This window comes from Pholis gunnellus, assembly GCF_910591455.1.
Source record: "Pholis gunnellus genome assembly, chromosome: 15".
NCBI classification, from domain to species: Eukaryota; Metazoa; Chordata; class Actinopteri; order Perciformes; family Pholidae; genus Pholis; species Pholis gunnellus.
This window is the reverse complement of record NC_136542.1, coordinates 10,822,027-10,848,501: the sequence shown is the minus strand read 5'-3', so window position 1 is coordinate 10,848,501 and position 26,475 is coordinate 10,822,027. Positions and strand designations below refer to the sequence as shown.

Here is a 26,475-nt window from a genome sequence, read left to right as displayed (position 1 = left end):
AACACAGACACTAATCTGAGCACAGTTCTATTAAAAGCAACAGGTTATAAAACATTGACATCATCAAGAGGGCGTGCTATACATTGAGCTGGGAGTGACAGCAGCCTCCCATCTTCACCTCAGTCATGAACATGGTCTGAAAATCACGTTCCGTGTGCAAATCGAGTGAACACCAAACATGCGTGGTGTAACTCCAATGCTACTGACTGAATCCGTAGAGCTACATCGAATGTGGTGGCGGGGGAAAAAAAGCTTTTGTTGCCTACGACAAACCGACAAAACAGAGCGATAAAGTAAAAGTTGTTTTTAAAGTGGCTCCTGCATTATATTGTCCATACAAGAGAAAAGCGTTTCTTCACTTGGATTCTTCCTTTGTTTGCAGTAAATACCACACCACGGTAACCCACAACTAAGGACCACTTGACGTGTCCCACACATCCTCCACGTCCCGAAACCACCAACGTCTGACCCTGTACCTCTCTTCAGGCCAAGGTGTAGGGTCACTGGTTTACCATGCCTCCTCTCATGCAGAGCGATGGAGCCCGAAGCGGCCAGGGCTGTTGCAGGCTCAGCCCCGCCCCCCCCCCCCCCCCCCCCCAAAAAAAAATTAAGCACTTAAAGCTGGTGGGAGGAGAAGAATGTAAAGGGGTGAAAAGGAAATAAAACATGGCCCATCCATGAAGCGGCTCTCCGTTCCAGCTGTAATGGCGTGTTTAGGTTGGCAATGGATCGTCATCACCTTTGCTGCACTTGCACTTGCAGCAGAGGACAATGGGAGTGGCCAGAAGGAGGAAGGGGGAGGCAACCAGCAGGAGCAGCCCAAAGCCAGCGAAGATCCCCACAACCTGCAGAGAAACATAAGGAAACAAATAAATACAACATATTATGCATACAGCAGCGTGTTCATGTAGGATTAGGGTGCAGTGATGTTACAATTGACCAGCATCAGTATTTGACCAAAATATGTCAGTGCCTTACTTCAGCATGGCAAACAAACTTTGGTAAATCACACACACACATTTCAACAAAGTATTTTTTATATTTCTTATGCAAAATATCAAAGATGATAATGTGTTTCACAACCTTGAATCCTTCCAATGAATTGCAATACCACAAGTTGGCCTAAAGATGGCGTTCAATGCCTCAAAACAACAAAACTTTCTCAGCACAGAAATCCACAAATTAAGGTTTTTAAAAAAATCAACAGTATATAAATTAGGTTTCATCTTCCTACTGACCTCTCCAGGCAGTACTGATTCACATTCTACTCTCTCATACTGCATGGACAGGTGCCTTTGTCATTGTGAGAGAAAACACTGGTGTACAAAAGAAATATGGAAAGTGATGGACAAACCCACTTGTTCTAGTGCAATAGAGTAGCATTTTGAAAAGCCTAAAGGAACTGAAAAATGTTGCGCTGCACTGCGCTGTACAAAGGGAGGAATACATTTTCACTTCCTGGATTCGGTATTAGGACGAAGACTGGCAAAAGGAAATGAGTGGGAAATTAAACTTGGTTACAGCCAGAGGCTGTACAAGATGCTGGCAACTTCTCACTACCCATGTAAAGTGTGTTTACTTGCTGCTAGATATTGAAATTTAGGGTGGTTGCTGTTATGCAGTGAATGTTGCTCGGGATCGCCCACATATTGTGTCACAATTGTTAAGGCTTTACTGGTTCTCTGTACCAGCATTTTACCCAGATTTGGGTAGTAAACACACAATGCTCTGAACAAATAACGAATCATGCATTAAAAAAACATTGTGGGCAATGCCAACATTATCAAGGGAAACTCTTTACTCTTATGAGCATGGCAAGTTAATAAATTGACCACATGGGGGAGCCAGACACCATCAAGTTCAGAGCCACAAAATAAAATACATAACATGCAGTCACATGCCACAGTGACTTATAATAGCGCAATGTTTTTCCCTCCCATTATGAGGGCAAAAAGACGCCTTTTCGGGGGTATCGTTTGCAAGCAGGTTTCTGCCTGTTATTTAAGAACACGTTACTAACTATCCTTCTGACAGTTGGTATACAGGTTGTGCTGTAGAGGAAAGCACAGGGTTTGGCGCACAATGGCCCTTAATTAACAGACGCTGATGTTTACATGTTTAGGAAATGAACATCCTTGCAACTGATAGACATGTCGTCAGATACAGACAGGGAGAGAAGATGGTTATTTTTTGCGAGATGGGTCTGCCCTGGAACCTTTTGCATTTATAAAAAGGAGGCTTTTTAGATGTTAAGGAGCGAGGGGGGTGAAATGAGGAGAGCAAGAGAGCGAAACACACACAGAGCAGTGAAGCTATAGCTGACTTCCACCAGCTGAACTGTAATTATATGACTCAGTCTGCCCCACTGGGCAACAGATGCCAGCGTGTATGCTAATGTTGACAAAATAACAAGTATGTTGGACAAGGGGACGTACCACCCCATTAATAGATTATTTGGCTAGGGAGAAATACTGAGTGGAAATTTGGAAATTTAACAGCAGAGCCGGCCTTTGTCGAAGACTTAAAACACATGTCATATCTAATCCTGATCATGTGTAATCCGTCATTTCATTTGGTAACCTATTGGTAAAGAGGGGCCTTGGTTATGTAAACCCTTTATTTATTTATTTATTTCTTTTAAGTAAAAGGTGTGCATAATAGGCTTAGTTGAAAACAGCAGGACACTGACCACCAGGCACTTGTCACTGCATGCGGATCAAGCTTTCCCTTTCCCTGTTGTGCTGTCAAGATAATGCTAATACATCACTGAATGCGAGTGTGTGAGCCAGTAAGGGAGAAAGAGGCAGAATCGGGGAGCACGTTTATGGCCACATGCTGCAGAGTGGTTTAAGGGAGGGAGCCCTGAGTGAGTGTGAGAGAAAGAGGGGGGAAGAGAGGGGAAGAAGATGGGTTTTTCACCTGTGTTCTGTGCCAGATAACAGACGCTCTGGAGTGGCCCAGTTTGTTCCGACAGGGCCCTTTGTCATAGTGGATCAGGAGGAAGTCGTCCTGTCACACAAACACACACACATGCACACAGTTCAGATAAAGATTGACCATTAACAGTCTGAAAGACACAGGCAGATGCTCAGAAAATTGGGTTTAAATGACCCGTGTGGTCCAGTTGTCCGTGCTTACACAATTAAGATTACATAAGGCACCATGTCAAACAAAAACATCTCATCCTTTTCTTATCAGGACCAGGGTTAAGCTACAGTTTCCTGATAATGAAAGATATTGCTGTCACAGGGAGACAAATGATCGCTACATCCACGATTATCACATTGTGCAAACACAGTATTGCAATATTCAACGTTTTTTGGCGTTAGAAAAAAAATGCATCTTTCTTTCTATTGCAGTGAACATGAAGGAATTTAGAAATTATTAAGAACCAACTCACATCCAGGGACTCCAGACAGTACCAGCAGAAGGCATGTTTGCAGTTCTTGCACATCATCTGAGCACAGCCTTCGTCCCTCTCGATGTAAACTTTACATTTAGGACAGCGCTTGATTGGTGCGTCATCCTCTTCATTCTTATAGAAAGAGCTGGGAAGAAATGAGACGCATGTGATTTTGTTGCTTCCAAACGCGACATAAAATCCCAAATCACTCAAGATTCACTTTACAAGAAGCACTGCAGATGGGATCGGTTTAATGCAGCCATCAATATTTACAATCTTTGGCGTGACAGGATTGTGTGAAACCGTGGACATCTGTAGTTTAACAGTCCACAACTTTTCTAAAATTCACTAAACAGCATGGAACTCCGACACTCTTATTCTTCCCTCCTGTCGGTGTCAGTTTGTCTGTGTCTATTTCTCTTGAGTCAGTAAAGTGCTGATTCTACAAGTCTGGAGACGAGCAGGTAGCTGGCATTCTGGGCGCTGTCCTAGGACAACTAACAAGCAAAGAAGCATCAGAATACAGCTTTTTGAAGCATTCTTACAGTGAACAGGTGTCGTTGAAATGCGGAGGCTCTTTACAACTAAGAGTAGACCTCTTAATCCTCTCTCCCTCCACTATGGCCTTTGAGTTTGGCCCTAAACCTGAGCAGATAGAGGAAAGCTTTGCAGAGCTAATGACATTTCCAGAGTAAGAGGATATCACAAAGAAACGGGTTAGCGGCATATGTCTCCAGGCAGCCCTCTTCTAACCTTCCAGGCAGATCCTGTATCCTTAAAACGGAGTAATAAGCCCACCTCAGACTGCTTTACTGCAGTTTCGTTTCAGCCTATTTTTTTTATATATCTGCCTATTAATTTGAGCTTGAGCCCTGGCTGATGCTCAACTGAGCAGTGGCTGCAAAACAGCCAGCCAGGCAAGCTGTCAGTCTACATTTAAGAACAAACTGAGTGAATCCCGCTGCATATTGACAGCACTGGTGCAGTACTCAAGTCAGGTGAGCGGAACATGTCGATGAATATGGATTGGTGGTGCAAGTAAACATCATTTCAAGGGATTGCATCTGCAGAGACTTTATAGCCATTTATACTGTCACAACATGTCAAAACGGGATAAATTGCGATCTTTTTGAAGGTTGAAGAGGTAGTAAAAACATTGAGACAAATTATAACGAATAGATATTGCTGGTGTGTGACACTTTTGAACAATGCTGTAATAAAACTTTAACAGAAAACAAGTCATCCAGTTATTTAAATACACTGATAATCACCTATGCAAATTAATTCATAACAACATTGCATTCTTTACTAATTTTAGGGGTTATTCTTCTATTACATTTTGTATCCAGGAGCTAACGCTAGGGGTGCAACTAACGTTCATTTTCTTTAATGGTTAATTTGTCAATTATGTTCTCTATTATGGTCAATAAAATGTCAGAAACAAAAAAGCCCAAGTTGACGTATTCATAAACCCAAAAGATATTTAGTTTGACATCATAAAAGACCAAGAAAACCTGCAAATATTCACATTTGAGAAGCTTCTGAAACTAGAGATTTTCTGGCACTTAAGATTAGAATGCTGTAGAGAGGCATGTATGAATATGTTAATGAGAATATAAGATATGTGGAGGTCAGAATACAGAGGTAAGACACATCCGGTCTAATATCTGATCTGATATATAACATAGATGGGAGAGAAATTGGGAAAACAAGAAACAGAATTGATTGGATCCTAAATGGATAACAGGCAGTACCTGTTTTCTCCTGGCAGGAAGGAGGTAATGGGCAAGTTGTTCTCCTGGCAGGCCTGTCCGGGGTGCCAGTTGGCCTTGCAGGCCGAGCAGAACTCGAGGGCACAGACGGCGCACTGGACCAACTGGGGCAGCGCAGGAGAATCTGCTTCCTTTAGTTGGCACACGGCCTGGCAGGTCGAGGAAGGGCACCACGTCCGGCATGGGTCCAGCAGCACCTCTAGTGGAACAAAACAAGTGCCAGTGTCATGGACAGAAGCTCTGTTGAAGGGTTAAATCACAAAGAAATTGTTTTCATTACGAGGCTTTTTGTTTTTTTTCCAGCAGAAGGTAGGTCGTGTGGAATTTTCAGATGATTTCATTTTAGTGTTTTAAGCAGCACATCTCCATTGCTGAGGTGGCAGCTGATGTGATCTCCGAATCTCGGCACGTAAAACCCAAAACAATGTGCCTATGTACACACACACACACACACACACGCACGATTTAAATACTGTACAACTTTCAAGGTTCATTTTGGTAAGTGCTTTTTCCAAACTCTTTTGAATACGTGTGAAAGACACTTGTGTTTGGTGTTATGCCAGTTCTGTTTTAAGTTTATAGTGTGATGCAATTGCCCTTCTGTCCTCAACTTCCTTCCCCTTACCTCTCTGCCAAGGACTCGGAAATTCCACATGCACTCTTGGCCCAGCCTGAGAAATATGGAATGGTTACAGCAACCGTTCTGCCTGACTGGACTGGGACATTGATGAGACGGCTGACTGCTCTTATCCAGGCAGGCAGCATTAACAGCTATTTCTGAGGATTTGTATTCATTTACAGGACCCCCCCCCCCCCCGCTCGGTGTTCTTGTGCATTTGTTTTGTTCAAGTGAGATCTGCTTGTTCTGTGTACAATTTGTGCCTGTGTGTGTAGGTGGAGAACCTGCAGAGCGACTACCATCAAAGAGTGATAGCACGGCTTGGTTACAGCTTGCTCTGGTAGCGAGGGAACTCTAATATTACAGATTAGCATGTCTCCGTCGACAGCATGGAGCGACACGGACACATTATCTTTCAAGCAATGACATCCAAGCCTTTTACCGGTCGGTTAACATTTATTCTACAAACGGTGTTAACTGCAGACATTGCATACATAGCTGCACACTGAAGCAGAGATAAAAGGATTGAACTAAAATATCTTGCTATGCGAAGAGAGACCTGCCCGCATCGGAGTCGGTTAGACAGTTTCCGAGTCTAGAGCCGTACCAATCCAATTAGAATTTCTTCAAACAAAGTCCGGGAGGCTTTCCCTTTTATTTATATTTGATGGGAGCTTGTGTTACACTTTGATGAGGATGACAGGGTTGAATACTCCAGTACAAATCAGACACATTTTAGGCACAACAATAATCCTTGCCTATATAACTATTTGTGTTCCTGAATGGTATTGAATCCATCCTTTCTGGTGTCAGAAGTGACAATTGAAACACCAAATTCGAAAAGCAGTGGATTGCTGGTCAGTGCTAAAAGATTGAAGTCTGCTGAGAAAACGAGCATCGCTAGATCTTTTCTTTTTTGCTGTCCGCAGAAACCCTATAGCGTTATTCCAGAGCAGAAATGTCCAAGGGGGCTAAATGATTGATTCCAGACAGAGTGAGCAGCGGTTCGGCGACACTTACAAGACACGCTGACAATAAAATACAGTATCTTTGGAGAACAGGAGGCTCCACGTGAGTGTGCAATTGAAAGTCATTGCCCACACACCACCCACTGAGGAACGCTGGACATAACACCGACGGGCTGCGGCTGCTTTTTCGTTGACTCACCCCTTTCAAACTGAAGCTTCTTGTATCTCTGCATCATGTCCGTGGCCACCATGCACTCAATCTACGGGGAGAGAGGAGACGAGAATTGGGGGGGGGGGGGAGATAAGCAGGTCATTGTGCATATATTTATAGACAGAAGCAATTATACATGCAGTGTGTGAATATCATATCCAGAACAATGTCATATTCACATTTCTACGAGATCAGAACTTACTACTTGCTTACCAAGAACCAATAGAAAAGCTTTTTCTTCTTCTTTTTTTTTTTTCATTTTCAGATAGAAAAAGAGAATACAGTTGCCAGAACGCATTTAATAAGGTGCAAACGCAGGCCCACTCGAGGTTAAATGCAAACATTTAACGGGTCGTGAAATGATCATTCAGGCTTTGTAAAAGAGCAGTGAATTATAGGTGAGGGCGATGCTGTCAGAGCAGACAGGGATATGGCATTCTTTGCCTGAGTGGCAGGAGTCACTGGGATTCCATTAAGGGCCAGTGACACTGATTGATTAGAAGCATACGGCTGTGGTGTGCTGAGCCATGCTGTGCCTACGGGCCTCCGAGACCAAGTGAGCGAGTCAGTGAGTCCATCAACCGCCTTGAGGATGAGGAACACTTTTCCCTCAGATTGACCTCAGCTGCTCATTATAATGGAATAAACACAGTGGCAGGTGGAGCGCCGTGGTCATCTTGAGCTTTGAGGGGAGTGTGTATACAAAAACAATGGTATCAACTTGTACGTTATATGTGGGAGGCAAAAGAGCAGCATAATAGGAGGGTTGTGACATGGAAAAACTTGACCTGTGGGGATAACCTCCCCGCTGTTTCGCTCATTACAAGCGCATTGCACTACCAGTTCTGCATGTGCTACATCTGCATGTACATACAGAAGCTCTACGTACGTACAGAAGTTGAATGCAAAATTCTGTACACTGCTGTGTGGAAATTAAAAGTGATAATTGTTCATGGAAATGTCTGCAGTGCTTCAGTCCAGTCTATCGGACATTATTAGACACATTCATGAGCCTGAGGAGCAGCAGGGGATTGTTTTGATATTGGCAACCAGTCACCACGTAAAGGGCAAGTTAAGACTAATGACAATCCAAGTAGAAATCGGACTTTTCCTTTCTATCAATACCTCATTTTCCTGCAAGTGTCCTCTTTTGGGACAGACAGAGTCTGGACAGCTAATTGCAGTTTCAAGGCCTTCTTTAATCAGGAGTTCCACATACTGCTTCAGGCACTGAAGAAAAACAGACAGAAAGACAAATAAAGCACTGAACATGTTCAATATCCAGTCAGTCAGATTGAAAAAAGAAAAATAACACACACACACACACACACACACACACACACACACACACACACACACACACACACACACACCAAAAAGTTGGTAAACAAAGACTGAGATACGAGTCGCTCTTGATCGTGATCTCTGTCTGTCGCTTCAGAAAAAGCTAGCTAGCTAGCTGGTAAGGAAAACAGAGCACTCAAGAGCTAAAGAGCGAGATATTTCACTTGTTGGTGGAGACGAGACCAAAACAGACTTTTCACAGGAGTGAATGTTAGAATTTTGCATTGGCTGTCAAGAAACACAACTCCAGATGAATGCTTATGTTGTTGTGTGTCTGCTGAAAGTTTAAACACACAATTATTTGCAAACATGTTCAAACTTATAAGGTGATGAATCAATGTAGCATTTATAGTAAATATATACTTCAACTATTCGCTCTAACTGATCCTTAACGAAGCTGAAAAATCTAGTCTCGCACCAGTATTTCATTAGCTTATATTCTATGTTCATGTACTTTGCTACATTGTGAATTTGTTTTTTCTATCATTGTAATCAATTTAGAAATATCGGTATCAAATAATGTGATAAAAAAAAAAAAAGTAGCTCATGTGAGATAAAGGCAGTCTTTGTGTTTATATTGTTGTTGATCTCGGTGGAATGAACTGTAGGCTACTAACTGAACTTTGGAAATTACTGCCACCGCCCAGACAGTGTTCTAGGAAGTGGCTTCTATTTTTAGTGGTCGTTCTTGGACAATGTTTCCGGGTTTATGGACTAGATTGGTTAAGATCTGACAGCCATTGGGTGTTACTATTGCTTTGCCCCAGCCTTATCACACAGCATCAGTGTTACACACGAGGGGATGTGAGGTTTGTTATAGATCCCGAGGTCATTATTGATTTTAATACTCACCAGTGTACAGAAGACACATTGGCACTGTGTGATGGTGGTCATCTGCTCCAGAGGGAACTCTCCAAGGCACAGCTTACACGAGACCAGGGGGTCCACGGCCAGCTCCCAGGTGGGACGGTACCGTGCCGTGGTCATCTTCACCGCCACAGAGCTGAAACACAAAAGAAAGAGGTGGGGAGGACAGGACAGTGAGCTACGGTTAATAAAGCCAAATGCATCCTGAAATGAAGTGAACAAAGTGGATTGGGTAATTCTCATAATCCTGCTGATGACAAAGAAAATCCTTAAAGTGCAAATATATGTGGCTCAGTTTGGTTTGCGTCGGTCTACGTAATAAATCCAGAGTCCAAACTGTGCTTTATTTGTAGTGACACAATTAGCATGACGGTATGAGCACAAACTGAAAATCCATTGTGAGTTGTGTCTTGTGTGGGTGCACACACACACACACAACTACCCAAACACACATTACACAGGCCTGCTATATGCAGAAAGGCACCAGCTCTCAACCGTTAATTTTTATTCCAGGCCTCACGCTCTGGCAAAAAAAAGATCCTAAAACTTGTGTAGCTATCTCAGCTCCTTGTGACATTTTCACTTGGATGAAATAACACTTTTTTTTTTTTTTTTCTTCACCGTGCGTCATCACGTCTCTTTTGTGATAGTCAGAGAGGGTTATTTTAGGCCGTCTCGTCTCACTCTCCTTCCCTCTGCAGCCGAGAGCGAAGAGCACCCACTCGGCTGTTTACAGGAAGTGGTACCGAGCACACAACGTCAACACAGTCAAGCTCTCCCCCATGCTGCTTAGCAACCGGCCGAGGGAGGATTTCGGAGACGGAGGGGGGCAACGGATCGGAGGGAGAGAAGCATGGCAGAGGAGTGGAGACCGAGAGAGACTTTGCTTTCACTGGTCACGGTACGGTCTGCTGTTGAGGACGGCGAGGAGAGGAGTTGAAGAGTTCACATTATCGCTCCACGGACTCTTGTGCTTCATACATGTGCTAAAATAAAAAATAAAAATGAGATGGGGAACAATCTGTTGTAGTGATTCGTGAACGTTATTCTTTTGTCCCAATGTAAGACAAAAAGACAATGGGTGTGCTATCAGGAAGATGGTAAGTAAGTAAGTCACCTCTCCTACTGCTGCTCAAGGAGAGAGGAAAGAGGAAGATTCCCAATGGAGACTTCAGTGAGGATACATGAGTACATCCCATGTGGAAGTCTATCATCAGAGACACAATCATTGAACATTCTGTGAGTGACTGGAGACTGCAGCTGGTGAGGTGAAGTGCATCGCGACACTTCACTGCAGTTTTTTTAGTCAAACTACAGCAGAGACGGAAGAGATAGCAGCAGAAATGTAGGTGTCACAATATCTTTTTTTCCTTATTCATCATTTAGACAAATATATTGGATGTGAGTTCAGTGAGGGTTTCAGAAGCCAGATGGCATCTTCTTTTCACTAATTTATCAGACACAGTCAAGGAGATTAATAGTCATTTTTTTCCACCACATGCTTATCATTTCATTTAGGATATCTTTAGCTGACTTGTGTCTACTTTGCAACACATTTTAACACATTTGCTTGCAAGTGCTGCTCCGAGTCACAGTGGAGTAACCATACTTTAAAATTATACTCGGCAGAAACAGCAGAATAAAAAGAAATTCTGTTATTTTATTAAACTACACTAAATCAACAATTTCAACACATGAGACCAGCCTCATTATACTTATTAGGAAAAAACTTTAAGAAAGAAAAAATAACTGTAGAAGAAAGTATTAAAAAGACAATAAAGAGAAAGGGAACTGCTTGTCAGCCAGTGCAGATTCAAGTGACTTGCAAATCATTTCATTACATTGTGTAAACAACTAGAACTACTGCCTCACGGTTGTGCCTCTGCCAACCAGTCAAGAAGCAGTTTTATGTCTCTCCAAAATGTCATCACTTCAACATCATGTTAGACATTTGTGTGAAATTAATTAGCATATCAATTCTTGAGTTATGGCCAAACAACGTGTTTTGTGAATTCACAGTGAACCTTTGACCACACAATTCTAATCAGTTCATCCCTGAGTCCAAGTGGACGTTTGTTCCATGTTTTTAGAAATTCCCTGCAGGCATTTCTAAGATATTGCTTTCACAAGAATATTACAGACGTACATAAGTACTGATGGGCGAACACATAATGCCACCCGCCACAGCTGTCCACAACAACTCTAAAACAAGACAGTACAGAGCAGGTGATCCAGCTGTGCGCCTGTTATCTCAGTAAGTGATTCTTTCAGATGATGCTTCACAAGGAAAAAGTGTCTCATTTGAGGGAATAAGATTCCCTCAATTCTTCCTCCTTCGCACCGAGCAGGTGGACGGAGGAGAAATTGCGAAGTGAGAAGAAATGAGATGCAACTCATGTCTGACTCACTCAAGTCACCTGACATTCATCCATCTATCCACCATCTATTATGCCGACCAGAAAGCACTGAGTGGTGAGGAAGCTCTATTATGTAGGTGCTGAGCTCCTATACAAAAGCTTAAATGGCAATTTGTTACCAGGAGGGAGCCAAGGACTTACAAACATGAGCCTCTGGGGAGTGTGTGGGGGGAAGAGTGTGCTTTGGTGGTCCAAAATAATATGTGGACGGAAGACGACTTGAAGTAATTAAATCCAAAATTGGAAATGAGCCATATTTAAGTAGTTGAGCGCAAATGAGCAGTATGTGGCAGCTTTAAAGCAATTCTGACGATGAAGCACGAGTGAAGGGATATAATACAAGTACAGGTTACAGGAGCAACAGCCATTAAAATGTCAACCTCATATAATCTAACAATGCTATTTTGCCAACATGGGCAAACTTCACAGACAAAGAGGGAGACACGGGCCTAATACCAAATACGAAAGCCTGGCAAACCTTATCAACGCCTCTATGGTGGAGTCTGAAAACTTTACAGCTGATGACTTGAATATGACAGCTGTTCCACAAGGACTGAAATGAGTGTTTCTCTCTCCGTCTCCATGTCTAAGCTGCTGGACTCCAGTAGCCCAGTGGCAAAAGAAACAGACGGTAAAAAAGTAATTTGCACTTTACTGTGCAGGACTTTCAGGAAGACTTTCAGCGTGTGCTTTCACATTCAAATCAGTTTCTCTCCTGCCACACACTTTATATTGGTTGTGCTAATACTGACAGACTGGGTCGATGGGGACAAATGAAATAGTTTTGTAAGAATGGCCTGTGGAGAGAAGAGGAAAGGCAGGGGGAGTGAGAGAGAGCAACAAAAGGGGAAAATGAGTTTTCATGAGAAAAGGTGGTGCAGTGCCATCCCTCTGCTGCATTATTAACTAGATGGTCCATTATCACTAAGAAACACACACACACACACACACACACACACACACACACATTATATTCCGAGCAATGATACAGTGCATGCAAGCCTCTCATGCGCTGTGTGTGCTCATTTCAAATATAGCCCTCCAGAATACCATACATCTAAAAAAGGTCAGGCCAGAGAGCTAAAGATCAATAAAGCGGGAGTCAGAAGTCAAACATCCATTCTGAGCAGTGGTCAACACGTGTCAGTCATCAGTCTGAAGGGGCTCTACTCATCCCTTCCCCGGCTACAGCAGCACTTATGCGGTAATGACTCCATAACCAAGAGACAAAGGCGCGCACACACACACACACACACACACACACACACACACACACACACACACACACACAGACAGACATGCATTAACAATCCATTGCATAACAGGGGTGGAAATGGTCATGTAGGAGCAATGGAGGAGAACATCTATGGGGAGCTAGAAGTGATTTTTTATCCATGCACCTACATCATATATGCGGTGTAAAATAAAAGGTCAATTGCAGAAAAACATAGATATATAGGACACCAAAAGACACTCGCATGGATACACACATCAATAACAGTAGCACACAGTAAACCTAGCAATAGCACTACACCAAAGGCAAAATCTAATCTTAAAAGCAAACTGGCCAAAAAACTCACATCACTAATTGTCCTCAGTCCAGTAATGTCAACTGCTGCTTACAAGGGCCATAATAGAAGACCAGACGAAGACTTGCACACATACAGCAGAAGCATTTTCTATTTCATTCCATTGTGGAAAGGACTGGCTTCCAATAAATCCTCATTTTCATAGTTGGTCTGATTGAATTTATGGATAACAAGCTGCTTCCAAGAGAGAGCTCAAATTGCCCCGAGCAGTTCTAAAACAGTTCTAAGACACTACTTGTCAACACATGGTTTGATGGGTAAAGTGCAGATATTGCATAATACTGCAAGTTTATTTATTGATCATGTTTGTATAAGCCAGCAACACTCAAGGCCTGATATATTATCACAGCAAATTGAAATTCTGACATCTGTTAATGATCAGAAATGTCTTTTAAGTACTGAATTATTCTTTGTGTCATTAGTCAATAAACAAAAACTTTTGATTAGCTTTTTTTGTACACATTGAAAACTCTGTTATGTTGGATTGTTGATGCTCAAAACAAGCAATCTGAAGATGTCAAGCTCTGGTCAATAAAATGTTATAAATGCCCATTACAGTCTTCCAGACAATTAATTGAAAAAACGATCAACAGATTAATATTTAATTTGAACTCGGAAGGATTAATTAATATCACAACCATAGTGGTTTGCTGTTGCTATCCGTTTTCATACCAGACCCTGTTCTGCATTCAAATAAATGCTTCTTCCAAGTACACAAAGAAAACAATGACGTGAATAGACAAGAGATACAGGATGAAGCCTCACACGCTGCATAGCCATGCAGGCTCCATTCAAGAGGAACTAAACTCAACTAAGTGCTCTCAAAGCACCAGTGTGTACACTCTACGTTGCCATTGGTCCTACAGAGGAGAGAGATCACTGAAAAAAAATGTGTAATCATATAATGTCACAATGCATTGCATAAGCCTCTATTTATATACATGGCTGGTGTGAAATAAAGCTGCTAACAACTGTCAGCAGGTCTGGGAGTGGGAGCAGCCCACATGTTTTTCACACTCATTCTCTTGCACACACACACAGATGATCATTCTTTCAACACAGGCACAAAGCTGTCCTTCAGCTGATGTAGAAGAATGTGCTGTCAACCAACTAGACAAGTCAGAGAGTGCAAAGTAGGACGCAAACTGAAGAGAGACGAAGGCGGGGCTGCTGCTGGAAAAAATACTGAGACCGTGCGGATCATATTCTATCTTAGGTCTGGGGACTAGCCAATACAGTAGATGGTCAATTGTGTCCTTAATGTAGTAAGAAGCATGATATGATACCAGCTGACTCAAACAGTCTTTGTTCCGACTGGCTTTATAAGTGAAACCAAATCTAATCTCAACTTCACTCTTCTGTCTGGCGCACTGCTACAATCATTTGCTGTGGTCTCATTGGAATTGCAGCTGTAACTTCATTCAACAAATACATGTGAGGAATCACAAAGCATGTGAATTCATTCACCTCAAAATCTACGTATATTGAATTCGAGGGAGCTCAGGATCTGTAATAGGCACTTAGTGATCCTGCCGTCCGCTTTTCCCTTCCCTGTTCCTTCCTGCCATTCCTCCCTTAACAGCCCTGCCCTGCTCTCCATGACCAATTAGAAGGGTCTTTAAGTTTCACTTATGTCATATCCTCTCTGTGTCCACTGCTGCAGAGAAAAGGAGAGAGAGAGAGAAAGAGAAAGAGAAAGAGAAAGAGAAAAGGAGAGAGAAAGAGAGGACAGCAGCAATGTGCCACTTTCGTACATTTTCCAGAATCCCTTGGCTCGCCTTTACTGCCTGCGATTACTTCTTGCCACCTGGTTGTGAAAGCTCTCAGTGGGCAATGGCACAGACGGGCAGAACAGATCACAAAGACACTAGATGGACAGAAGCATACTGCAGACTGAAGCAAAGGATCCCATTCCCCCATTAGGAATTAGAGAGTTAGAAATTGATTGAATCTGCCATGTGATCCTCACAAAACAAGTTTCCTCTATGAACGTGTTATTAGAAACATATGTTGAGCTCACCCGCAATAAAATAAAAACAATGATCAGAATCAGATTATTTAAATAAAAGTCTACTCCTGCTTCACTCTGCCCGTTCTTCCACAAACAGCTGAACAAACCTCAAGAGATTCAACATATTCATTTGCACAACTTAGTGTTCTCTGGACGAGATGAATTAGAGTTAAAGGATTAAAGATAATACATGCAATTTAACCTTTTGTTGTGTTTGAGAGTACATTTTGAGGCAATACTGCACTGTAAAGTTGTTCCTCTTATTCTTTTCATTCCGTCCGCTGGTATTATTTTATACACCCAGTATATACATTGCAAAGTGTTTCTGTTGCATTACAAGCTGTTGTGTTCACTTCCTGGTGACAACATGAAAGCATGGTTGGTAAATACGCGACGTGACCAACGCAGGGTACAAATTACACACATACAACACTACTATCATTAAATCCTCCGCATCTTGCAGGGAGCACTGCAATGAACCTAGAGTAGGCCTCACAAGGTTTACCTTTCGATGGCCTACCTGGAGAATAACTGATCCACCCAACACAGGGTACGGAGTTAACAACTTATACCTTTTACTAGAGAGACATCAATCTGTGGAAACACATCTCTCTCGTATAGTCGAAAGACGTGCCATGTTAAAGCCTTACAATAAAATGTACAGCACATAACCTACGGCCAAATACACAGTGATGATTTGAGGCACCTATTTTCTGGATCAACATCTTCTGTATTATTCATACAGTAATAAATGATTCCTCCTGAATGGTCGTGCAAATGCTATTTAAGGTATCAATCAAAATAAATAATAAAATGAATTACCTGTCAGTAAATTTGCAACACTCAATATGTTAATATATTTTATGTCCTTCTGAAATGTAACATTGGTGCACTATCAAAAATAAAATCAATGTGAGACATGTCACCACATTGACAAGGCAAGGTCTTGTCTGATGGGAAAATACCATTGATGAATTATGCCAGCGTCTATTTCTAGCATGTTTTTAGGCAGAATGTAGGTCATGGGTGTATACGGGCCATAGGGTGATGAAGATCATACAATAGATACAAAGCCATGACCCACGTACTCCATCCACTAACCCAAATTCATAACCCAGAGCACACACATAGGGACTTTATTTTGGGACAGCTCAATTGCTGAATGTGAAAGGTGACATGCCTTCGTGGGGGGACAGCAGTTGGGGACGGTCTCCGTCTGTCCTTGACATGGTGGGGGAGTGCTAAGAGGATAGCTTAGAGTGGTGATAGGCCTAGATTTTTCCAAGCCCTGGGGAGTTACACAATGAACTAGATGTATTTTGGCTTTGTGAGCGGCATGAGGAAGCTATGTGTGTATATATATATATATATATATTTGTGTGTCTGCGTTTGTTTCGTGGTGTCAAGCAAGTCAAAGTCCGTTTTGCAGTGTGGGCCAGACAGGCGCTGACAGTGGTCATGCCTGGGTATGTAGGACAAAAAACCTGTCTCATGCCTACTTGGTCTCTTGCCATTTTTCTGCTGCAATGCAAGCTGAATATCCCCTCTCTAAGCAGAGTATACAGTTACTGCAGGGGCTGTGATTGGTCTGCAGCTGGTTTGTATTTACTTAAAGTTGGGCTTGTTGATTGTGAGGACAAGACTAAACCGGGCTGGAGAAATAGCTAAATGAACTTGTTTTTTTCCCCTCAGTCATGCTCAATGTATTTCTTCTGATCTAGCACACATGGTTTCATCTTTCTCACAACTGTTGCTACAGCTCTCCATCAATGAGTGAATGAGAAATGTTAACATGATTAGTGATGATCGCATCAGTATAACGTCTAGAACACTCGGACAAAGACGTATAGTGTGGCCTCAAGGACCAGTTTATTCTTTTCGTAGCACAAACAAATTCCAGAAAAATGGCAAATCTGCAGTCAATTCACAAGTTACACTGGCTTAATAGTCATTATGTCTGCGTCTGTGTCAACAGGCTGAGTAAACTCTGGGAGAACACAAAGCTATAACACGTTTACCAGAAAACACCCGAGAGTCAGACAAGATAAAAGCCCCACAGCGTTAATGCCACTCAGTTGTAGAAACCGTAAAGATCCCCGAAGACAAAAGACAGAAGTAAAGCAGAACAAACGAGTGAGTTGGGATAAAAAGAAAAAAACATTTAAAAAGAGGAAGATGGGAAAGGAAACATCAAAGTGATCATGCAAAACAGAGTGAAAAAGGGCAAAAAAGGAAAAGACAGACAGTAAACACAAGTAATCGTGGGAAATTGTAATAAAAAAGGGACAATTTTCCACACTCCTGTAAGCATACCAAGTGCACTTCTAAAGATTGTTTTTCACTTGAATGAGTTTTCATTCTTACACCCCAGATAACTTGTCAGTACCTGGAGGAGACAGAAACCACACGCTGCTGGTCTGATTACACAAGAAAGATGGCGGACTTGATGACCTATTGGTGGGCAACATGCACAGAGCAAGAGGCTGTTGACTGAGGCAAGAGGCTTCTTTCCCACAAAGTCTTATTGTTCAGGGCAACATGTACTGAACAAAGGGCGACAATATAGAGTTGAGTCAGAGTATAACAAAGAACATACAAAGACCGATAGAAGAAATTCCTTACTGGAGGGAGTGCTATATTGCAAACTCTCCCCTCCAAAAAGACATTTAGGCTCTCATAGTGCATCAGAAGCTAAGTGAAGATGACAGGCGTGCCACATTGAGCCTATTTGTATTGACAGATGCAGAGAGCCTGAGCAAAGGGTCGACTTTACAAGCAATCTGTTGTCACTCATTGCTCTACAGCTTCACTCGTTGTGTTTACATGCACACTATAAAACAATCTGATTAAGATCGCAAACCATTACATCTTGAAATGTTACTTATGCTGTATTTATAGACGCACAATCTTTCATACACCCAATCCAGCCATTTCTTTTCTAACACCATGAAACTGCTCAGCTCAGCTGGCTATAAAACATGTTTGGCCTCAACTGCTCTCCTATGTGTGTTATCATGGGAAGTTATATTTAGTTTCTCATTGAAAGACAAGTTATACCCATCCATCCAGAATTCCCTCTGTACTTCCATCCAAAAAGGGAATCAAACAAAAATAAACTGGCAAACCTCACCGTTTTGAAACTCACTCAATTTTGTTGGTTAATGTAGTTGGCTTAATCCTTATTTTTTCATCGTATTTTTTTTTCTGCCAGGTTGTTTTTGTTCATCTTTGAAGTAACCCTCAAAAGAATGAATTGTGAATTTCTATCCAAAATAACACGCGGAAAAAGAACAAACTCATCAATCCCACTTGGTTGTTTATTAATTGGGGCTGAATAGATTTAAATGGACGGTTATTTTCTCCAAAGAAATCTAAATTTACATCAACGCGGCAAACAAAACACATGGTCACACCCACATCGGGCTGAAAGCCACCGGCTGTCTGAAAGTGACGTAACTGGTGGATCCTTTAGCACATTGCTGGCAGCGCTTCTGAAAGAAAAAGAAGAGGCATTTGGCTGCCAGCCAAAAAAAGTGTGGCAGCCCATAGAAAACCTATTATTAGAGTCACAAAACAGATGATAAACAGGACATTCAACGCGTGATGGCATATCTTCACTTTTAATGTTCATAGTGCCTCATCAGCTTTATCACAAGCATGCACAAACATGGGGACAAATCCATTATTGTACCACACAAGACTTAACTGTTACACATACGTCTGCTAAAAGAACTGAGCAGGTCATGGCAAGTTCTGTACTAAGAAGTACAGAACAATGCAATTTGACCTCACTTTAAAAGTGATTGCATAGTGCTGATTGAGACACTTAAATGATGCAATACTACATCAACAGCTTTGTCCTTTCACTCGAAATGAGAACACGACATAACTAATGCCAAACTAACGAGTGTGACTGCTGCATGGTGAGGACTGTTGTCACTCCACTGGACAACAGAGTTCCCATGGTCTCAGGAGGAGAGAGCCACTCCAACAGAGAGCCACTCAGAGCCTTAACTGCAGGGTATGGGGACACTCTCACCAGCAGTGGGCAAAACAATTCACAAGCAATTTCAGTAATCGCTGAGTTGTTGTAATGCAGACAAAACAAATGCGTATAGACTCAAGAATTTTCACATTTTGTGTCGTCATCCCCAGGATCTCAGGCATAATTTCTTGCCATCTTCCTTCAGTCTCCATGGAGACTGACATATCATCTTCTCTCACATCTTATATATTTCCACCACAACAGCACATTCTGTCTCCAACTTATTGTTCTGCCCTGCACCCGCATCTTTGGTGTTTGGTGAGCTGCCGCCTTGTAAAGCGAACACCAGTCTCTTGAGTCCCAGTGCAGGAGAATGAGATGGAGGAAGCCAAAAACTATCTTAGGAAATGCGCTGGCGTCCTGTTGTTGGGTTTGACGTAGATACACAAAAGGTTGTAAACCCACCAAAAGTGAGGAGAGGAAACACTCCTAAGACAGAGAGGTCTGCCTCTTTGTGACTTTACGTATCAAAAGAGTGTAGAAAAGCCACGGTGACACAATTAAAGGGAGTGCCATGAGCAGTGCTTGCATTCATCTAATCAAGTTTTTCAATGAATGACATTATAATGCAAACACTTTGCTGGTTGCTTGGCCTTAATGTCAGACTTTATAGCCTCAGGGCTCAACACTAAGTTTAAAAGTGATTGCCAGGCTGGCAACCAGGCTTCAGCTTTTGGTTTGAAAATATAGTCGCCATTTTTAGTCATCTAATATTTTGAGTGATTCAGATATTCTGCAATTATATGTCAGCTTAATAACGAACATGTATACATGTCATGTGTATACGCTGTACATGCTTTGCAGTATAATTGTGTGTGCGGCTCAAAGAGGCCGGGATACTTTGGCCTTCAAAGACTTCACAAATGTCCTCTTTGTTTTCATTCATCTGTTTTTTTGGTCAGTTGAATCAATAGGCACATTCATTTGCGATGTTGACAGGTTCGTCAAACTTTTCACCACAGTCAAGAACAGGTGCCTGTGCGCAAGCGAGTAAAGACACCAACGCCCCTGCAGCGTTACCACGTGCATTACCTGTACTGTCGAGCCCGAGGCCATTACATATTGTCTTCTTCAGGTTTAAGAAGCCTAGTCAGCCAGAATGCAGGTAGAGCTGCCACAAGTGAGCCACTCACTTTCATTGTTGGGACATAATGGATTATACTACAGGGATGTCAGACAGTAATCATCATGGGAGGAAATTGTTATCAGTATTGCCGATTAAACTATTTTCAGATAACCCGGCAGAGCTGTAGTCTCATTATCCTTCCTAGGGCCATGAGACTGCAGACCAAACCTCAAAGAGCGAACAGTGATGAAGGCAAACTGATCTGCGTGTACATGAAACACCACAGAAGGACAACAACATAGTTTACCGTGTTATCATCATGAAATCAAACCCCATTTTTATGTCATCTATGGTACGCTTTTTATTCTGCAATGGCCTTTCAATGTATCTGCAATCAGAATCATTTTTCTACACTGCGAAAGTAGTGGTGGAGTCCATCACTCCCCCACTGGGTTTAGGTTGCTTCCCGACGCAGCAGGGATTCACAGGAACATTTTGCATTAATAAGTAATCCAGCACACTTTTATTCAGATCATTTCCTACTGCTGCTCCTTCACATTAAATGCGTTCCAACTGACCAAACACAAAGAAGCAATGAAAAAGCAATGCGTTTGTTACCATGATTAGCACCAACAGCGTCTAGATGGTTTTCTGCATTTTCTGGAGCAGACAATTGTTTTTAATTTTCCCAAAGTATAATGGAACAAGAAGGAGCAGCTGCAGTGGGCTGTTAGAGTTGTAGGCAACAGGCTGCGCACCTCCAAAAAGTGTTGGAGTCATGACTAAGACCAGAGTGTATCGAGACCAAAACGAGACCAGGACTTTGAGGGGTCCAAGTTAAGACCTTGCAAGAAGAGCATGCAAACCATAGGCACTCCTCAAATTGACCTTGTATTACTAGATATACTGTATAAAAGTGCATGTGCAAGTGTAACATGAGAAAAGTCTTGATAAAATCCTCAAGAAATTAGATATCCCTCCAGTTTCGGTCTTGAAATAAAATCCTGAGACCTTATCTTTGACTGAATTTGTTTGGCTGCCAGCTGAACAGAAACACAAGTTGCTCCTCTATTATATACCTGATATAAAGCACCTGCTACAGGAGTGTTTGATCTCGTGTTAAACCCTACTTGCTGTTACCACGGTAACCACTGATGTTGCCAAATCAAGCAGCACTGAAGTCTCGAGGATCACAACGTTAAATCTATTTTCTTGTTTAAGTGGACAGTTCTTGATATAAGGCTAAGACGTGTCTCCAGTGCTTAGATAGTTACTGTGTTCCAAGCATTAGTCAGGCCCTCACGAAGGGAAACACACTAGCAAGAGGTTTAGGCTAACCTAAGTAGTAATGGAATCAATGATCTGTCCTGAAATGGCTACTTTTAACAGGCATTGTAGAGTATTCATGCCAGGTTTCACCAGCTTTTGGCTCACAACTGGCACTTCCAGATCCCGGCCTACCTCCTGACTCATCTTCTTCTTCTACTTCAGTTTGAGATGTTCAGAGAATGACTTTCAGCAGCGTGCGAGCCTGAACGTGTTTATTCTGCTGCTTTTTGTTCGTAGGTGGGGAGCATAGATACTATGACAGAGAAAGACATAGTGAGAACAGAGAGTTGGCTCATTCCCAGTCGAGTCGGAGGGTGAGTTGTACCCCGTTAATGAACATGAAGCATCATTTGTTGTTTGCCGATAGTCTATTGAGGCTTCCGTGGGTGGAAAAACTACTCTCTCCTCCAACAACATATTCCTTCCTGACTTTTTTCCAAAGAAGTAACTTTACAAAGAAGCCCTCGCAGTGTGAATGTGTGGGACAGATGCCAAAACTGGAACTGGAAACTTTTTTGGAAAGATTTTCTAAATTTCATTCCTTCCTGTAAAACTCCATTATAGCTGCATTGGAAATATCCTGACACAATGATGTTGCATTATCCATTTTCTGCAGGAGTCAGTAAAATCTGCCAGCAAATAAAAATGTATCCAGAGTTGCAATGGCATCTGTTTCTAATCTGTTGGCTGTGGCCCTCATTAGGCAGTCAGGCAGTATGTATGTACTGTATGTATGTATGTATGGAGCTAAAGTATCACGGCTTGAAAGCCCCTTGACAGCCAGTATGACGCATACAGAGTATGAGTTTCCTATATAAGTTGAAATTTACCTTTTTTTTCCCCCTAATGTCTGACAAAATTAAACATAATTGTAAGGACAAAGGCAAAACCTGGATGTTCAGATGAAGTTCACTTCCTTTCTTGTCTAAAATGACTTGACCCTCGCTGCTCGTCTGTGTGAAACTCTCCCAACACCAAAGGGCTTACTGCAATTTACACATTCCTGAAACCCTAAATCTTGGAGAGTGTCAGACGGTCAGCAGAATCTGTGGTGCACTTATTACATAACAGCGTCTCACTTTACCAACCCTACCAGTCTGAGAAAACGGGAGCCCACGAGAGCAGTTCAAAATGCCAGGCAGTCGTCTGGAAGAAGCACGGCACACGAGAGCATCGCATAATGCTCTCATAACAATCCCCATCTCATCCTAACTGGCTGGATACAAGCCATAACACACAGAGCTAAAAGCGCTCTCTGAGCAATGAACATCATTTTCAGCAGCTATTTACAACTAAAATGATTACATTGTTGACTGTCTGGTTCTCACACGCACACACACACACACACAGTGTACCTGGAACCCGGCACCACCCTTGAACACTCTCTAACACCCTGCTGAAATGGCATTTTAGATGTTGCATAACGCTTGGCACCCAGACTGCACAAAGGCAGACTACAACCCCTGGAGTGCAGATGTCCAGGAGTAATTAAACAAGTGTACTCTGCAGTAATGTGCTGTATATCTGAGACAGTTTAGCGTCTTTAGAAATGGCAGATTTAAATTGCAAAAAGCCCTCACAGAGCCTCCTCACTTCGGTGAAACCACTCTAATAACAGGTAACTGACACCAATTTGAGTTTTAATTACTGGATAAGTGTATTTAAACAAAACGGGTGTCACATTTCGAGATCAACTCCCGTCTCAGGTTGACTAATCTCCTTAACATTAGATGCCGCTGTGCGAGCTACAGTAGAGCTGTAACTCTCACGCAGGCAGATGGCCTCTTCAGGTCTGGAAAACCAAAAGCAATTCCTTGTTTACTCCCCAGACACACTTGTGTGATTGCAACAGAATGCAACATGACATCCTAGGAGTCAAGCAGCAGAATGTATTTACAGTTAAAGCAGAAATATTGCAGCTACAAGCCCTGCCGTACCATTTTCATCCATAAAAACTACAAATCTGTCAGGGGCTCTTTTGCAGAACAACAGTTTGAAGATTGCGCAAAAAAAAAAAAAAAAAAAGGCCCAATCCAAAGCTGAGTCAATGCAAAACAAATCCAGTGACAAACCTTCCTGGAATCCGAATATCTGTTATGTTTACCGAAGTGCCTTATCATCACCATCACAATAACATAATCAGCAGAGATCCTTTTCAAAACGCAGCAGTAATATGATTCAGTACATGGTGATGCCAAGGTCAGGCAGCCCCATGAAAGGCTCAGCCAAACAAGTGTTTACTGAGAGAGGGCCTTGGCTTTGTGAGGCCGTCCCCTCCTTGTCTATACAAAGTGCACTTCCCTTTACATTCAGGCATGTGTATTTTTCGACCTGTACTCCCTCTGGAATGGAATGGCACACTGAGTTCGGGGCATCCTAACTTCATTCCCCTCTCACTCTTAAGTAAACTCATCTCCACTTTCCCCAGGGAACGGGCTGACTACTGCTGCTGCTGGTCACAGGAATGTGTTGCTGTTTTGTACAAGACCAGCTTTCTCTTGTTTTGAACAAATCTGCAGCAGCAGCAGCAGCAGCAGCAGCAGCAAAGTAGTGGCTTGATGCATTTATTCCCCCAATGGGACAAGCTTTTGCTGAGGGGAGTGGAAAAAGTGCACCACAACATCGACTGCATGTCAGTCAAATTCAACATTCTCTAAATGTGTGTATGTGTGTGTGAGAGAGAGAGAGTGAAAGTGTGTGTTTCACTATGTAGCTCCTGTGATATGGCTAGAAGCATGAAACAAGAGAGAGATTAGTAGCACTCGATGACAGGGATCTTAAAAGCCAAGGTTTATAACAGGGTGGGCCTCAGATGTTGCATGTTGCTCAAGCTGGCACGGGGACAAAACCGGGCACTCAAACACACAATTTTGAAGTGAACCAGTTTTTTTTCTCCACATATTGACCTCAGACATCAGATTGACTTCACCGGATGCTGATATTTTAGCTTTCTTAGCTGAAAATGATAGAGAAAATACAAATATTAGCCTACCTGAGAGAAGATAAGAAGAGAGATGAGAACACGTTGCACAGGTAGGACAGACATTAGAAATGTATTTCATGTAGAGACACACACACACACACACACACACACACACATACCGGAAAACTCGGTTTGTCTCGTAGCCTGGTTCCATAGCTTTGCCTGTAATCTGACTGTACCCTGAGGGAGGACCTGCTTCTTAAAATGGAAATAGTGGGACACTGTATGACCTTTCAAAGCTCTGTTGGAGCCATCCATTCTGAGAATGATATGCATGGAGTTCAGAAGCAACACTCTGCAGCTGCTGTTCGTGGAACGAGTATAACGATTTAAGACTGTGGTGAACAACGATTACAGCAACTTTCATCAAGTGTGAGCAACAAACACAGCCGGCGTTGGCACACATACACCAACACACTGAAGCCCTTACTGGTGTCATTTTGAAGCAGCTACCTGCAGCCTACGCCATGTCATCTATAGGCACTACCTGTTTACTCCAAAATAGGCCAGCTCACAATTATACCGCTAATAGTTGGTTATTCGAAATGCTGCATACATATACACATATATATGTATCTTGCTGTAAAAACGAGGAAATGGCGAAAATGAAATGCGACAGCAGTGTATAGGCTAATTTACGCTGAATAGAAGCGCACACACCTTACCTGGCTTTCTGGGATAACGCCGTCTTGATGGTGTAACCTCAGGAAAAGGTTGGAACGATGATCTCCTGAATTGGATTAGCGAAGAGGCGGCCAACCAGTCAGGCGGAGGAGGAGGAGGAGGAGGTGGAGGATATCTCTGAAGGGGTGATGCCCATGTTCATTATGTGTCCCTCCAACGTCGGGGTGGAAACATTTGACCTGCTACTGTCGCCTACAGCGCGTGAGATCAGGCCCTGGCGAGACACTAACACCGACAATCAAAAAACAACAACAAAAAAAACCCAGCGTAGATAAATAAGCCAGACCAGAGGGAAGCGCACAGCTGACACTCTCCAGAATCTGTTTTCGCTTGACAGTAGGTTTGTTTCCACACCGGAACAGCGGTCTGATTTCGATTACTGACGAGTGCGCAACGTCCAAGGCGTTACTGCTACACCAATCCCTGCAAGAGGCTATCTCATAGCAAAGACATCCGGGGGCGGCGTGTTTACCTCTCCGCCGCTCGCGCTGCCGTGCTCGGTTGGAAATCAGCTGCTCCTCCACTGGAGGGACGCCATTTGTTCGTGAGAGGCTTCCCGTCTGCTGCCCGCTTAAAGGGGGAGCTCAGCGCCGTCCTCCGTTTCATAAACGACAGCGCCTTCTGCTGTCACAATACTGCAATCGTACCGTTGGTTTAATATACAAGTAGAATATGTCCTCACTTCCCTCTAGTGGCATAGAGCCATGCAGACACTGTCGTTTGCAGATTTTTATATATTTTAATACATTATTTTCCAGATTTTTAGATTCTGTACAAATAATACATCCCTAATGCAATGGACGTGAATGGAATTTAGTTTTTGGTGCACTTTTTCAATTTGTACCAATCACTACATTTTATTGGTCCATCCACTGTATTGGGATCTTATTTTCTTTTTAAAAATCAGCTGATACAACACTGTAGGTAGTTCCAGGACTGATCTGAAATCTTTTTAAAATGTAGTGTACAACCTCATGTGAAGTTTTTTGTATTTTTGTATTTTGGTTTATTGACAACATTCTAATATATTCAGAGGGAATAATATATCAGACGTGGTCAGAAATTAAACAATATACTTATTTCCATGTTTATTTTCTGGATCTTTTGCATCTTTTATCAAGATGTAGACAATTAAAAAAATATTGCTACATTATTTGAATTTCCCTA

The 26,475-nt window shown here is 42.4% G+C and overlaps 1 protein-coding gene across 1 annotated transcript; it reads right to left on the bottom strand.

Moving 5' to 3' along the window:
- Positions 1 to 626: 626 nt before the first annotated feature.
- On the bottom strand, positions 627 to 25,772 carry rnf144aa (ring finger protein 144aa). Its single transcript, XM_079174304.1, has 8 exons — positions 25,290 to 25,772; positions 9,170 to 9,320; positions 8,099 to 8,203; positions 6,962 to 7,022; positions 5,158 to 5,374; positions 3,401 to 3,548; positions 2,920 to 3,009; positions 627 to 845 (listed from the first exon to the last, which is right to left on the bottom strand). The coding sequence occupies exons 2-8, from the start codon at positions 9,302 to 9,304 to the stop codon at positions 714 to 716; spliced, it is 888 nt and encodes a 295-aa protein (XP_079030430.1). The 5' UTR covers positions 9,305 to 9,320; positions 25,290 to 25,772; the 3' UTR covers positions 627 to 713.
- Between the last annotated feature and the right edge of the window lie 703 nt (positions 25,773 to 26,475).

Excerpts from the sequence above, each read along its gene's own strand:
- rnf144aa (XM_079174304.1), bottom strand. The coding sequence starts at position 9,304 with ATGACCACGGCACGGTACCGTCCCACCTGGGAGCTGGCCGTGGACCCC. Across the intron at positions 5,375-6,961 it reads GAAGCTTCAGTTTGAAAGGG|AGGTGCTGCTGGACCCATGC; the intron begins GTGAGTCAACGA and ends TTGTTCCACTAG. Across the intron at positions 846-2,919 it reads TTATCTGGCACAGAACACAG|GTTGTGGGGATCTTCGCTGG; the intron begins GTGAAAAACCCA and ends GTTTCTCTGCAG.